We start from the raw sequence: 13,574 nt of genomic DNA, 5'->3' as shown, positions 1-13,574 counted from the left end.
TGAATGAAGATGAATGAGGATGAATGAAGATGAATGAAGATGAATGAAGATGAATGAAGATGAATGAAGATGAATGAAGATGAATGAATATGAATGAGGATGAATGAAGATGAATGAATATGACTGAAGATGAATGAAGATGAATGAAGATGAATGAAGATGAATGAAGATGAATGAAGATGAATGAATGAAGATGAATGAAGATGAAGAAAGATGAATGAAGATGAATGAAGATGAATGAAGACTAATGAAGATGAATGAAGATGAATGAAGATGACATGAAGATGAAGGAAGATGAATGAAGATGAATGAAGATGAATGAAGAAGAATGAAGATGAATGAAGATGAATGAAGATGAATGAAGATGAATGAAGACGAATGAAGATGAATGAAGATGAATGAAGATGAATGAAGATGAATGAGCATAAATGAAGATAGATGAAGATGAATGGAGGTGAATGAAGATGAATGAAGGTAAATGAAGATGAATGAAGATGAATGAAGATGAATGAAGATGAATGAACATAAATGAAGATAGATGAAGATGAATAGAGATGAATGAAGATGAATGATCAATGAAGATGAATGAAGATGAATGAAAATGAATGAAGAAGAAGGAAGATAAAATGAAGGTGAATGAAGATGAATTCAAAGTGATTTATTCACTTTGAGATGAATGAGGAAAGAGGATGAATGAAGATGACATGAAGAAGGTCGGAAAGTTCAGTGGAGGGGATGTTCCGTGTAACGTGTTGACTATAGAACGATGAAACAATCAATCAATTTAAAGTTTTGACAAAGACGACCATCACTTCGCAGTATTTAGGAATTATACTCGGTGGTACACACGTGCAATGCGCTCGAATATATTTTTCCGAATTGATTATTTAATTTGTGAAAATTTCGTGATTTATGACTGTTCGTAATTAAAATGCGTATTGGTTAAGATTTAACAGTATTCTTTTACAGTATAAAAGAATAATTTTAATTTTAATTTTAAAAGTTGTAAATTAATTGATAAGTTTTGTGCCGGTGTCTTTCATGGAGACACCTTCCCCTCAAGTTTTAAACATTTCAACACCATGTTAGACATGTTAAGCAATGTTATGACATTTTTCGATATTTATTAACGTATTTTGATTTTTAAAACATATTTAAAATTATCTTTTTCTCGAGTAAATATAAATTGTTTGATGATTTAAAAAAAAGAAGACTTTCGTGAGGAAATAACTTTTTTTGCCTTTACCCCCTTTAAAATACATTTCAGAACTAAATGCGTAGGGTCCGTCCTAGTATACGATTTTTGGACCCCCCCCCCGCCCTCCTATCTATTTTGTACATGTCTACTTATTTTTCAGCAAATTTATTATTATCTATTTTTTATTATTTAGGGTTAGGTTAAGTTAAAACACTTTCTGGGCCGAGCGCTGTGGCCACATGTCTTACATTTAAGATCCTCTTACATTTAAGGTCCATGTACAAAATTGATAGGGTCCGTCTTAGTATACGATTTCTGTTCCCCCCCCCCCTATAAATTTTGTAATTGGCCACGTATTTTCAGCAAAATTATTATGATATATTTTTTATTATTTTAAGGTTGGGTTGAGATAATTTCTGGGCCGAGCGCTGCGGCTAGGACATGCCAGGGGGTCGAGCTCAGCGGCTAGGACAGACGAGGGGTCCGAGCGCTGCGGCCACATGACCATTTATATCCATGTACGAAATTGATAGGAGGGGGGAGGCCTACCCGGCTAGGGGGCCGGGTGTTAGGTTCTTCATGCTATTTAGAATTAGGTCTTGCATGGTTTCAAAGATTTGTTTGTCCTAATGCAGGGTATGCTATATAAACATTTTCCGGAGATACATGAATAATTTTGATACCTGTCCTAGAAAGTTTTTTTTTCCAACCGCCCCCCCCCCCCTCCTTCCACCCCATTATATTTTGTACAATAGCTTCAATATACAGAGCGTCCCATATCATATTTGATTATCTCCAAGTTTTTACGCCAAAATAAACCCATAATACTCGAAAAACCTAGCATCATTTTCCACGAGAAAATTCTTAAATTAGTCTTATTAAATTTTTCAAAATGATTTATGCTTCTTAAATTTCATGATTAGTCCCGAAAATCGTAATTTAGACCGATTGACGATCTAATATGATATGGGACACCCTGTAGATTAAAAGGGTTTCGATTATCATGATTTTACGCCTTCTTAATTTCAGACTGTGAGGAAGTGTAAAAAATGCCGAGTACGATAACCCTACCTCCCAAGGAAAATGCGTTGTTTAAACGTATTCTCAAATGCTACGAGCAGAAGCAGTATAAGAACGGACTCAAGTTCGCCAAGCAGATCCTCTCCAACCCGAAGTATGCAGAGCATGGAGAAACCCAGGCTATGAAAGGATTGATCCTGAATTGTCTAGGACGGAAAGAGGAAGCGTACGAGAATGTGAGGAAGGGGTTGACCAATGATCTCCGATCCCACGTGTGTTGGCATGTCTTCGGTCTCCTCCAGAGGTCGGATAAGAAGTACAGTGAAGCGATCAAGTGTTACCGGAACGCTTTAAAGTGGGACAAGGATAATATGCAGATTCTCAGAGACTTGTCGTTACTACAGATACAGATGCGAGATCTAGAGGGATATAAGGAGACGAGACATCAACTTTTCCAGCTCCGACCCACTCAGCGTGCTTCATGGATCGGGTTTGCTATGAGCTATCATCTCCTTGAAGATTACGACATGGCGCTCAAAATCTTGGAGGAGTTTCGTAAGACTCAGAAGAAGCCTGGATATGATTACGAGTACAGTGAGCTTCTTCTCTATCAGAACATGGTTGTGAGGGAAAGTGGAAATATATCCGGGGCACTCGCACATCTTGACGAATACGAACCCGCGATCTGTGATAAGATTTGTTTCAGGGAAATCCGTGGCAAGTATTTGCTCGAGCTCGGCAGGTTTGACGAAGCTGATGCAGTTTATGTTGAATTGTTGAAGAGAAATCCTGAAAACCATGAATACTACAAGCAGCTGGAGCTGGCCAGGAAGGCGGAGACGGAGGAGGACAAGCTGAAGATCTACGACGAGTATGTTGAAAAGTTTCCTAGAGCTCAAGTTCCAAAACGTCTTCCTCTAAATTTCTTGACAGGAGCAGAGTTTGAGAATAGACTCAGGAAATACTTCATTGCAGCCATTAGGAAGGGAGTTCCCCCACTCTTTGTTGATTTAGAAGCTCTATACTCGGATCCCGTGAAAGGCAAGGTTCTGGAGAACATGGTTTCAAGTTTCATGGAAAACCTGCTAAAGTTTGGTAGTTTTGACGCCGACAGCAAGGTTCAGGAGCCCCCAACCTGTCTCCTCTGGACCTACTACTACATGTCACAGCAGTATGATCTAAAAGAAGATTATAAAAGTGCCCTAGATCTTGTTAACCAAGCCATAGAGCATACTCCAACCCTCATAGAACTATTCACACTGAAGGGTAAGATCTACAAGCATGCTGGGAACCCTGATGAAGCTGTCAGATGCCTGGACGAGGCGCAGTCCATGGATACCGCGGACAGGTATATCAACTGTAAATGCGCCAAGTATATGTTGCGCGCCAACAAGACTAAGGAAGCAGAGGATATGTGCAGCAAGTTTACACGTGAAGGTATCCCCGCTATGGAGAATTTGAATGAGATGCAGTGTATGTGGTTCCAAAGTGAGTGTGCAACTGCGTTTCAGCGGTTAGGCCAGTACGGAGAAGCTTTGAAGAAATGTTACGAAATAGACCGACATTTTACGGAAATTATTGAAGATCAGTTTGATTTCCACACCTACTGCATGAGGAAAATGACTCTGAAGTCATATGTCAGTTTATTAAGACTTGAAGATGAGATCAGATCTCACAAGTTCTATGAGAAGTGCGCCAAGGTAGCAATAGAAACCTTCCTTCAGTTGTTCGACAAACCTCCAGTGGATTCAGGGAATGAGAATGAGATTAACTCTGATGAATTAGATCCTAGTGAGATGAAGAAGAGGATGAATAAGGCAAAGAAAGCCAAGCGGAAAGCTGAATTGGAGAAAGCTGCTCTGGAGCAGGAACAGAAGAAGAAGGAGCTGTTTAACAAGAACAAGAAGAAGGGAGGAGATGATGATTTGGAGAACTCGGCTAAGGATGAACTCATCCCGGAGAAACTGGCTACGCCTGAGAACCCATTGGATGAAGCGGCCAAGTTTCTGGAACCACTTCTTCAGCTTGCTAAGAACAAAGTTAATACTCATTTACTCGCCTTCGAAATTTACTACCGAAAGGGTAAGGTTCTCATGATGCTCCAGGCAATAAAGAAAGCTCTGGATTTGGAACCTGAAAACCTGGACCTACACTTCTGTATTACCAGGTTTCTCGACTTTATCTCCAAGTCGGAGAAGACTATGAAGGAGCCCGTGAAGAAAGTGCTAAATCAGTCAATGCCAGCTCAGCTTCAAGGAAAGACTGCTGGTGATATCAACGCTAAGTTTATCAAGGAGAATGCTGGTAACCTCTACGCCATGTTCCTTGGAGGAACACTGATGGTGAAAGTGAACCCCAGCGAGACCAAGAAAGCTTTGAGTTTGGTGACAAACCTAGATCCATCTCTCACGAGCCGTAACATCAAAACCTGCACATTTATCCTTGAAGCCATGAAATCTGGAGAGTTTGGTTCCGAAGGGAAGGACGCAGTCTCCGGGTATAAGGAATCCTGTAGTAAACTGTTCCCTCTCACGCTCTGCTTTATGGATAAGATCCCCGTCTACATGGATAAGGTGGTGGAGGATCTTGAAGGAGCGCACATACAGGATTAATCCTCCTAGCCTCCTGGATATTTAGTCAACTTTATTCAATCCTTCTAAGTTTGAAAATTATGTAAACTGGAATTAAAAATACGTTTCCTGAAAAAAGTCAAGTAAATTCAAATCTTGATTAAAACTACCACTTCCCAGTTCAATTTTTTCACCATGACAACTTTTTCATCAGATGGGGAGGATAAAAATTGTAGCTCACGATCAGTTTAAATCATGTTTTGTAATAGTTTCGTTTTAAAACTGGTATCATTGTTATAATTAATTCTGTTGTAAACCAAATCAAAACTGATATTAAATTTAATTAAATATTAATGTTTGCTTTTATGCTGAGGATGAATTTGTTGGACAAGCATCGACAACATTTTTTATTTGACTTAATTTTCAGAAAAATGAATTCTTACGAGGCTATTCTCTCATCTGCCAGCACAAAGTTCTCGAAGCTAGTGAAGAAACCAGAAAAGTTTCTTGAACCAAGTCCAGAGCTTTTTGAAGAAATTAAACTCCTAAACAAGGATAGTTCAATTCTGTTCTTAAACGTCTTTATTCCAGAATCTTCTAAATATAGATAAGGGATTATTTAAAATTTTTGTTTTGTTTTTGTCTTTAGATTATTGGATTTAGAATAGATTCTTCAGAATTTTAAATCTGTATCCATCTTTTCTGCTTTTCATCAAGTCAAGCTTCATTTTAAATTTTCTATTGCATTATTCTCTTTTTTTTTGTGTGGAGTTTTCTTCATTTTGGATAGAATGTTTTATGTCGTCAAGAAATTATATTTTGGATAGAATGTTTTACAGCGTCAAGAAATTATATTTTGTATAGAATATTTTATATCGTCAAGAAATTATATTTTGGATAGAATATTTTATATCGTCAAGAAATTATATTTTGGATAGAATATTTTATATTGTCAAGAAATTATATTTTGGATAGATTATTTTACATCGTCAAGAAATTATATTTTGGATAGAATATTTTATATCTTCAAGAAATTATATTTTGGATAGAATATTTTATATCGCCAAGAAATTATATTTTGTATAGAATATTTTACATCGTCAAGAAATTATATTTTGGCCAAAGAAATCCCAAATACTTGAACATTTACAGTTGATCGAACCACATTCGATTTAATTCCAAGATTAATTTAAGTATTTCTAAATTAATTTTAATAAATAATCTTGCAATCAACTTGTAAATTATTTTGATTCTCGCATTGCCCATAATTAAAATTCCTCTAATGATATTTCAAGATGAACTTATCTAACCCTAAAAGTTCGATTTTTAATATTCCCCGTAAGAAGTTGAACTGTCCCTGCAGGTTCTCTACGATGTGGGAAAGCTGACAGAAGAGCCTGATACTAAAACCCTGCCGGAACTTTATATCCAGGATTTTGACGAGGAGCAGGTTTGGACCGGGATACAGCTACAAAACGCAGAGAAACTGCAAAAATGGCGGAGTAAGTTTGCTTCCTTAAACCTGGAGGGTTGCAACCTACTGTTAGGGAGTAGGAAGAAGAAGAGTAGAACGGAGAAGGAGATTGTAGAAGATGATGAACTCGAAGATCAAGAACTCTCTGGTGAGAATAAAATTTACAAATAAAAAATAGAGACTTGGGATATTTGGCAGAAATTTGAAAAACTTTTTGAACTTTATAATTTGAAATAATCTGAACTTCATAATTTAGAATAATTTTATCTTCATAATTTAAATTTAATCTTCATAATTTAAATTATCTGAATTTGTGATCTCTACAAATTCATAATTTAAAATAATTTGAACTTAATAATTGTTAAAATGATCAACTTCATAATTCTTCCTATAAAAAACATTTCTTATAACATTCGCATTAAACTTGATTTATAAAACATTGCGCTTCTGAAAATTACCATTTATGAAATGAAAAACATTAACTACAAGAATTAGAACCATCACCTGCACGTGTTAGTTTTTTGTTGCTTGTTAAAAATAAGAAATTGAGGTAGTTCTTAATCAATAAAAACAAAGACAATGAAAGTAAGTATCACTGCTTTCAAGAAAGGCTTGGACGTGTCAGTTAATATTCGGCGACGGACAGCCGGCCTGGGTAGCCTGTTATATCACGTTTTATTTCAAAATATTTTAGAAATGGAACTCTCAGATCATGACAAAGATGAGGATGAGGAGGAGGGTGAGGTTCCAAGTAAAGATGATGACGAACTTGACGAAATGGAAGATATTCTTAATGATCCAGATTTTCAAAACATGTCCGACTCCGAAGGCGATGATCTTCCTCTGTTCGATGATCTGAGTGAGGACGAGAAGGACGGGGACGAGGAGGGAACCTACAGAGCTCAGGAGAAGAAATCTACCAGGTCCAGGGTTACAGAGGTCGACGACAAGTTCTTCAAGCTCCGGGACATGGAGGAGTTCTTAGAGATAGAGGATAGGAGGGAGGAGAAGAAGAGGAGCAAAAAGGATGAGGAGGATAGTGAGGATGAGGACGATATTGATCTATTTGATGATGTCGGAGATGATGATGAGGAGATCGGAGCTATGGGAAACCAATTTTTTCGTGAAGAGAATGAAAATGAATTATTAGAGGAAGAAATACCTAAAACTAGAAAGAAACCAGCTAAAGATGAAATAACGATATTGTTGAAGAACGGAAAGCTTGTGACTGGAGATGAGGAGGAGGAGGAGCAACACAGTGAAGATGAAAATGATGAAAATGATGAAGATGAAGGAGAAGAAGAAGAAGAAGATGAAAATGAAGATGAAAATCAAAAGGTTAGTGTAACTTAAAATAATTAAATTTAGCATACAAACACAGTTTCCAGACGTTATTGATGGACTTAAATTATTAATTTGTTCCTGTTTAGATGGACTTGTTGGGTGACAGTGATGATGAAAGTGAGAACGAACAGGCGCGAGTTTAATTTCTTATTCTATTCATTTTAGTATTCTAATAGGATTGGATTATAATTTTTATCATTTTTAAGATAGTAGTATAAAAATTCATATATTTTTTAACAAGCTCCCAAAAAATATTTTGTTTGATAATAATTTAACCCTGAAATCAGGTTGTGGAATCTAGACATGAGAAGTCCCAGGCTAGGTTGAAGGAGAAGATCAAGAAGTTGGAGGAGAAGGCTATCGGAGATAAACCCTGGCAGATGGGAGGAGAAGTTGCAGCTCCTGTCAGGTCCCACAGTTTTCAATGTCGAAATAATACTCTGTTATGTCTATTCCGTTGTATTAGGTTTAATAACGCCAAAACAGATCCTGCATCAGAGCCGTTGAGAAACTCTTGTTCTCAATCGAGAGACTGTAGTTTTCAATAATAATTGAGACTACTGGAGAGTACCGGAGGGTTCTAAATCCAGTGGAGAGAAAATTATTTCTACTGGAGAGCTTTTAAATTTTTACCAAAATATAAATTCTACCTGAGGGTTTTCTATTCCACTGGAGTACAAACTATTCATATCAGGGAGCCTTGGAATTTAAACCTAAATTAATAATCCTACCGGAGGGTTTTTTAATTCATTGGAGGGATTAGATTGTGTAGAAAAACAGGTTTGAATTTTCCCCAAAGTGATTCATATCTTACAAAAGCATTTTTGATGTATTTCTATACATTACTTGTCTGTCTTGGATTTTAGTTGTAAACAGGAAAATCTAAAAAAAAATTATTTACATTTTGCAGGTTTTCAGATATATCAGTATTAAAAAGATAAAATTATTACTCAGTAGTGTTTATAATATCAATAGTTGAAAACCCGGTAAAATATAAATCACTATGGGGAAAAATTCAAACCTTTTTAGTTCACACAGAACATTCCTCCAGTGAATTAAAAAACCCTCCAGTAGAATTTTGCTCTTTGTAAGAACTTAAATCCTCCCTATTTTGAAATGCAATTTACTCCAGTGGAAAAGAAACCCCTCCGGTAGAATTTATATTTTGGTAAAAATTTAAAAGCTCTCCAATAGAAATAATTTTCTCTCCACTGGATTTAGAACCCTCCGGTACTCTCCAGTAGTCTCCAATTATTAATGAAAACTTCAGTCTCTCTTCTCAATCCTTGTCTAAACCTTGTCTAATCCTTGTCTAAACCTTGTCTAAACCTTGTCTAAACCTTGTCTAAACCTTGTCTAAACCTTGTCTAATCCTTGTCTAAACCTTGTCTAATCCTTGTTTAAACCTTGTCTAATCCTTGTCTAAACCTTGTCTAAACCTTGTCTAAACCTAGTCTAATGTTAAAATTCAAATTCAAAAATAAATGTTTAAAAAAAACTTAACCCTCGTCTAACCATTGTCTAAACCTTGTCTAAACCTTGTCTAAACCTTGTCTAAACCTTGTCTAATCCTTGTCTAAACCTTGTCTAAACTTTGTCTAAACCTCGTCTAAACCTTGTCTAATCCTTGTCTAACCATTGTCTAAACCTTGTCTAAACCTTGTATAAACCTTGTCTAAACCTTGTCTAAACCTTGTCTAATCCTTGTCTAAACCTTGTCTAAACCTTGTCTAAACCTCGTCTAATCCTTGTCTAATCCTTGTCTAACCATTGTCTAAACCTTGTCTAAACCTTGTCTAAACCTTGTCTAATCCTTGTCTAAACCTTGTCTAAACCATGTCCTATCATTGTCTATAATGATTTATCCTTGTCTTAACCTTAATTAAATGTGTGCGCATACAGGGACTGTAAGCATGATTTCAAGTTACTCTTTGTTCAAAGATGGAAATGTCCGATTTACAACGATACCCTTGAAACCCTATCTTATCAGTAATGTGGAAGATACTGTTGGGTTTTAAAGTTTTTAATTCTGATTTTTCCTGAATGTTTTCTGCAGATAAAATGGGCAAGTCACTTAAAATTTATATGCATTGATATCTAATTAATACTTGATAAGACAAAGGTTTCAAAGGTACCGTTGTGAATCGGACATTGTCATATTTGTAGTGAAAGTAGTGGCACCATTATATTTGTAGTGAAAGTAGTGGCACCATTGATAAATGAATCCTTGGCTAAACCTTGTCTGATCCAACCCTCATTAAACCTTGTAAATATGCAGACCTGAGAACTCTCTACTCTCTGAGCACCTTGAGTACGAAGCTGGTGTGAGACAGGCTCCTGTTATAACGGAGGACGTGGCTAGAAAGCTGGAGGATATTGTAAAGCAAAGAATCAAGGATAAAGCTTGGGATGATGTTGTTAGACGGGTAATTTTGTTCTCCTCAATATTTTGGCGTAATTTTTCCGTTTTTATCTTTTTTATCTGTCTAGCTATCGTTCAGAATGCTGGAAAACAAGATTTGATATTTTTAGCTATTGATTGTACTTAATCCGCTTTTTTTTACTTTTATTTATTTTCTAATGAAAGAAAAGACTAAATTCGTTGTGAATTAAATTTTCTGTTCTTTAATTTTGTGAACTTTTTTGTAACTGGTATATCTGGTTTAACCCTTTCTCTTATTTAGGTTAAACCTATAGAGGATCCTCAGGAGTACAGGAAGAAGCTGGTGTTGGACCAGGAGAAGAGTAAACTCAGTCTAGCACAGGTTTACGAGGAAGAGTTCCTCCGGGTATCCCAGGTCAAGGAGAAGGTTCCTGTTCCTGGACTGCTAGATGAGGACCGGGAGGAGACACCGGAGGAGGTTGAACAGATCAAATCCGCCATGAGAAGTTTATTCTCTAAACTAGATACACTAACACACTTCCACTACACACCTAAACAGAAATCCGCGGAGGTTAAGATTGTGCGGAATGTCCCATCCATAGGTATAGAGGAGGTTGCCCCGGTCGGAGCAAGTAACGCCGATCTCTTAGCTCCGGCAGAAGTAGTAGACAAGGCTAAAGGAGAACTTATGACTTCCGGAGACAAGACGGCAACAGATAGAAAGCGTGAGAGAAGACAGAAGAAATTGAAAAAGAAAGCGTCTATTAGAGAAAGGGAAAAGCGTGAGAAGGAGAAAGCTAACGCAGGTGTGGAGAGTAAGATAAGTAAGGAGAAGGCCTTGAAGAACCTGGAGCAGGCGGAGAAACAAGGAAAAGTTAAAACCATTAAAGAGAAGGATAAGAATAGTTCTCTCAAATCCTCCACAGCTTTCTTCAGTATGTTACAGGACGAAGTGAAGACGCATGTTAAAGAAAAATCTTCTAAAAAGAAGAAGTTGAAGGAAGGGAAAGTTTCCTTATCCGCGTTACGATTATAAATTTTTATATTTGCAGAGAAATAATGTCGATGATTGAAGAAGTGCAACTTGGTTCCAATTAAGATAAAAATATCAAGGTTCACAGATCGAAAAGCCCTGAATTACAAGCTTAATGAACACGTTTCATTACATTTAGGTATGTTTAATTAAGTAAATTAATATAAGATCTCGCCATTTTTATTTCTTCTCGAAGATTTTATCCCTCCCCCTTTCTCCGTTCTCGCTGTACAGTGTACAAGAGGAAGAAAATGAGAAAAAAAACCTTAAACATTCCTGCTGGCAGAATTAAATATCAAAGGAAAAGACATGAGAAACTTAATTTTCTTGTTAAAGTAAACATGCTATCCAATTCCACTGTTCAGGGGAGATGATATAAGTCTTAGTGACATCTTATTTTTACAGAATGGACACTCGGAGACGGTTTACTCAAGGTTTACTCTTAGCAGGAGCTGGAGTATCCGTAGGATTGATCGCTCTGGGGATATATAGACGTAGATCTCATATAACAAGGATGGACAGAGAGATTTTTTCTCATATATCCGTAGGTGAACTGTTATTTCAAATCTTGAAGAATTTTTATAATAAAATTTTAATATTTCTACAACTGACTGCTTACTCGAATGGTTTCGAAAACGAAAATTAGGGATAAATAGTTTAGTTAAATACTTTATTACATTCTAGAACGTGGAGGACGAATTAGTTTAGTATCAAGTGCATCAGACTGGGAGAAGATATGGAAGGATGTTTCTAGTGACCTGGAGAAATTTCCCTTCCTTGGACTAGATACAGAATGGGTTAACAGTAAGGGTGAGAATAATTAAATTAATTTTTAATATTTCTGATCTATGGGTCCGCTACAAATCCACGTTATTATACCACATTCTTGTCGGATTTACTACGTAGCCAAATCCGGAATAATTCTTGTTATTGTCACCCATTTTGTGTAATAATTATAATTATTCGTGTAAGGGTGGTATAATATTATTATGCGTAGGAAGAAAGTGTAATAATAATATATTATATGTCTTGCTTTTGTTCATTAAATGCCTTATTTCAGAAAAGGATAATAATTTTGATTTAAAAAGAATCGTGGTAAAATGAAACACAAGATATCAGTTGGTAGTTTTCCCTCTTGCTTTTTACTAATGAAATATTTATATTCTGTCTTAAATAACTATAAACGTACCCAATTCAACGAATAAAATCCTATGCGCATATACAATAATTTATTCAGGCAATTATTCTTCCTTGATCCTTGATCTCAGACAATGAATCCTGGCTAGTTTATTCTTGATTTTTAAAATTTTTTTTATTGGGGGTTGTACCAATAATTGGTCTTCCTAGAATCATTAACTTATCTAAAATGGATTTATGTTTGGTACACTTTAGATCGTTAATTGATCGATTATTGTTTTTTTCGGATCTTTAATTGAACTTCAATTGTTCATTTCTATGTAGTATCTGTGAAAAAATCAAAAAAAATCTCAATAGTATTTGGATTTGAATATAGGTTATGTTGGTCCTATATCTCTGCTCCAGCTTGGAACCTTCTCAGGGCATGCTATCCTGGTCCGACTGTGTACACTAGACAAGATTCCTATCTCACTCAGGGATATTCTAGCAAACCCTGATATTATTAAGGTATTTAAACCTGATACAAGCTGCACGGAAACGAAAGGCTACGCTGCCCCTTGATTAAAGAGTTCTTAAAACGATTACACGAAAAGTACAATTTTTTTCTCCAAAAAATCAAATTTATGTCTTTCCTCTAAAAATCTTTTTTTTCCTCCTAAATCCTAGTTTTCCTTACTAAGTCTTCATGCTCCCCGCGCAAATAAATTCAATCAACTAATTAATATTCTTTTTGATGTTTTGAATTTTTATTAATCCTTAAATTCTTAGGCCTAAAAAAGTAAAAAAAAACTCCTTTCAATTTGCCTTAAAATATTGTAAAAATGCACGATAAGAATATATTCGTTAAACATATAAACGTTTCAGTAATTTCCCTCAATATATAGTAGGCAACAATTTTTTTAAAGCTATTAGTTAAATTTTTAAAAATTTTAAAGGTAGGAGTTGCTGTACTGGATGATAGTAGTAAACTTCTAGTTGAACATCAACTTGATGTACTAGGTTGTCTCGACCTTCGACACCTTGCTGTCCTCCAGCAGGATAAACCTGGCAAACTAGGTCTCGAGGCTCTAGCTCTTAACTATCTCGGAGTTCAGCTGGACAAGGTTGGTCATATTGAACTATCCCACCATCTACGGTTAAGATGTTGAAATTTCAAACAATTATTTTTTTCGTCAAAAATGTATCTCAAAGTCTTGTTGAATTTTGATTTTGATTTTGATATTGGCCTCCTTACAAATTCATACATTTTGCTTCAATATTCTTACAAGAAGTGCTCAAGATGAAGTGGCAGTTAGATGTACAACACACTACAGTCTACAATACTGAAAACTCATGTAAATAAGGCTAGAGGATATACAGGTGTGGGAGGGGGGGAATTTTCTTGGAGTCTATGAAGCAAACCCCCCCCCCCCCCC

At 36.1% G+C, this 13,574-nt stretch overlaps 3 protein-coding genes across 3 annotated transcripts in view; all 3 read left to right on the top strand.

The window, feature by feature from the left end:
* Window positions 1-2,231: 2,231 nt before the first annotated feature.
* Window positions 2,232-5,142, top strand: LOC111712894 (N-alpha-acetyltransferase 15, NatA auxiliary subunit). Its single transcript, XM_023487646.1, has one exon. The coding sequence runs from the start codon at window positions 2,248-2,250 to the stop codon at window positions 4,828-4,830; it is 2,583 nt and encodes an 860-aa protein (XP_023343414.1). The 5' UTR covers window positions 2,232-2,247; the 3' UTR covers window positions 4,831-5,142.
* Window positions 5,143-5,215: 73 nt separating this feature from the next.
* LOC111712895 (U3 small nucleolar ribonucleoprotein protein MPP10) lies at window positions 5,216-11,042 on the top strand. Its single transcript, XM_023487647.1, has 7 exons — window positions 5,216-5,342; window positions 6,152-6,410; window positions 6,957-7,600; window positions 7,693-7,737; window positions 7,894-8,015; window positions 9,885-10,032; window positions 10,291-11,042. Exons 1-7 carry the CDS (start codon window positions 5,220-5,222, stop codon window positions 11,023-11,025), a joined length of 2,076 nt encoding a protein of 691 aa, XP_023343415.1. The 5' UTR covers window positions 5,216-5,219; the 3' UTR covers window positions 11,026-11,042.
* The window catches only part of LOC111712886 (exonuclease 3'-5' domain-containing protein 2), a 7,577-nt gene continuing 5,045 nt past the window's right edge, over window positions 11,043-13,574 (top strand). Inside the window, exons 1-5 of the mRNA XM_023487638.1 lie at window positions 11,043-11,161; window positions 11,428-11,570; window positions 11,707-11,832; window positions 12,536-12,666; window positions 13,095-13,262. Of these exons, the coding sequence (XP_023343406.1) occupies window positions 11,429-11,570; window positions 11,707-11,832; window positions 12,536-12,666; window positions 13,095-13,262 (567 nt within the window). The 5' untranslated portion in view covers window positions 11,043-11,161; window position 11,428. The remainder of the gene's footprint in view (window positions 11,162-11,427; window positions 11,571-11,706; window positions 11,833-12,535; window positions 12,667-13,094; window positions 13,263-13,574) is intronic.

The sequence above is a fragment of the Eurytemora carolleeae genome, unplaced genomic scaffold (genome assembly GCF_000591075.1).
Source record: "Eurytemora carolleeae unplaced genomic scaffold, Eaff_2.0 scaffold727, whole genome shotgun sequence".
NCBI lineage: Eukaryota > Metazoa > Arthropoda > Copepoda > Calanoida > Temoridae > Eurytemora > Eurytemora carolleeae.
This window is presented reverse-complemented; position numbering and strand designations above follow the sequence as displayed.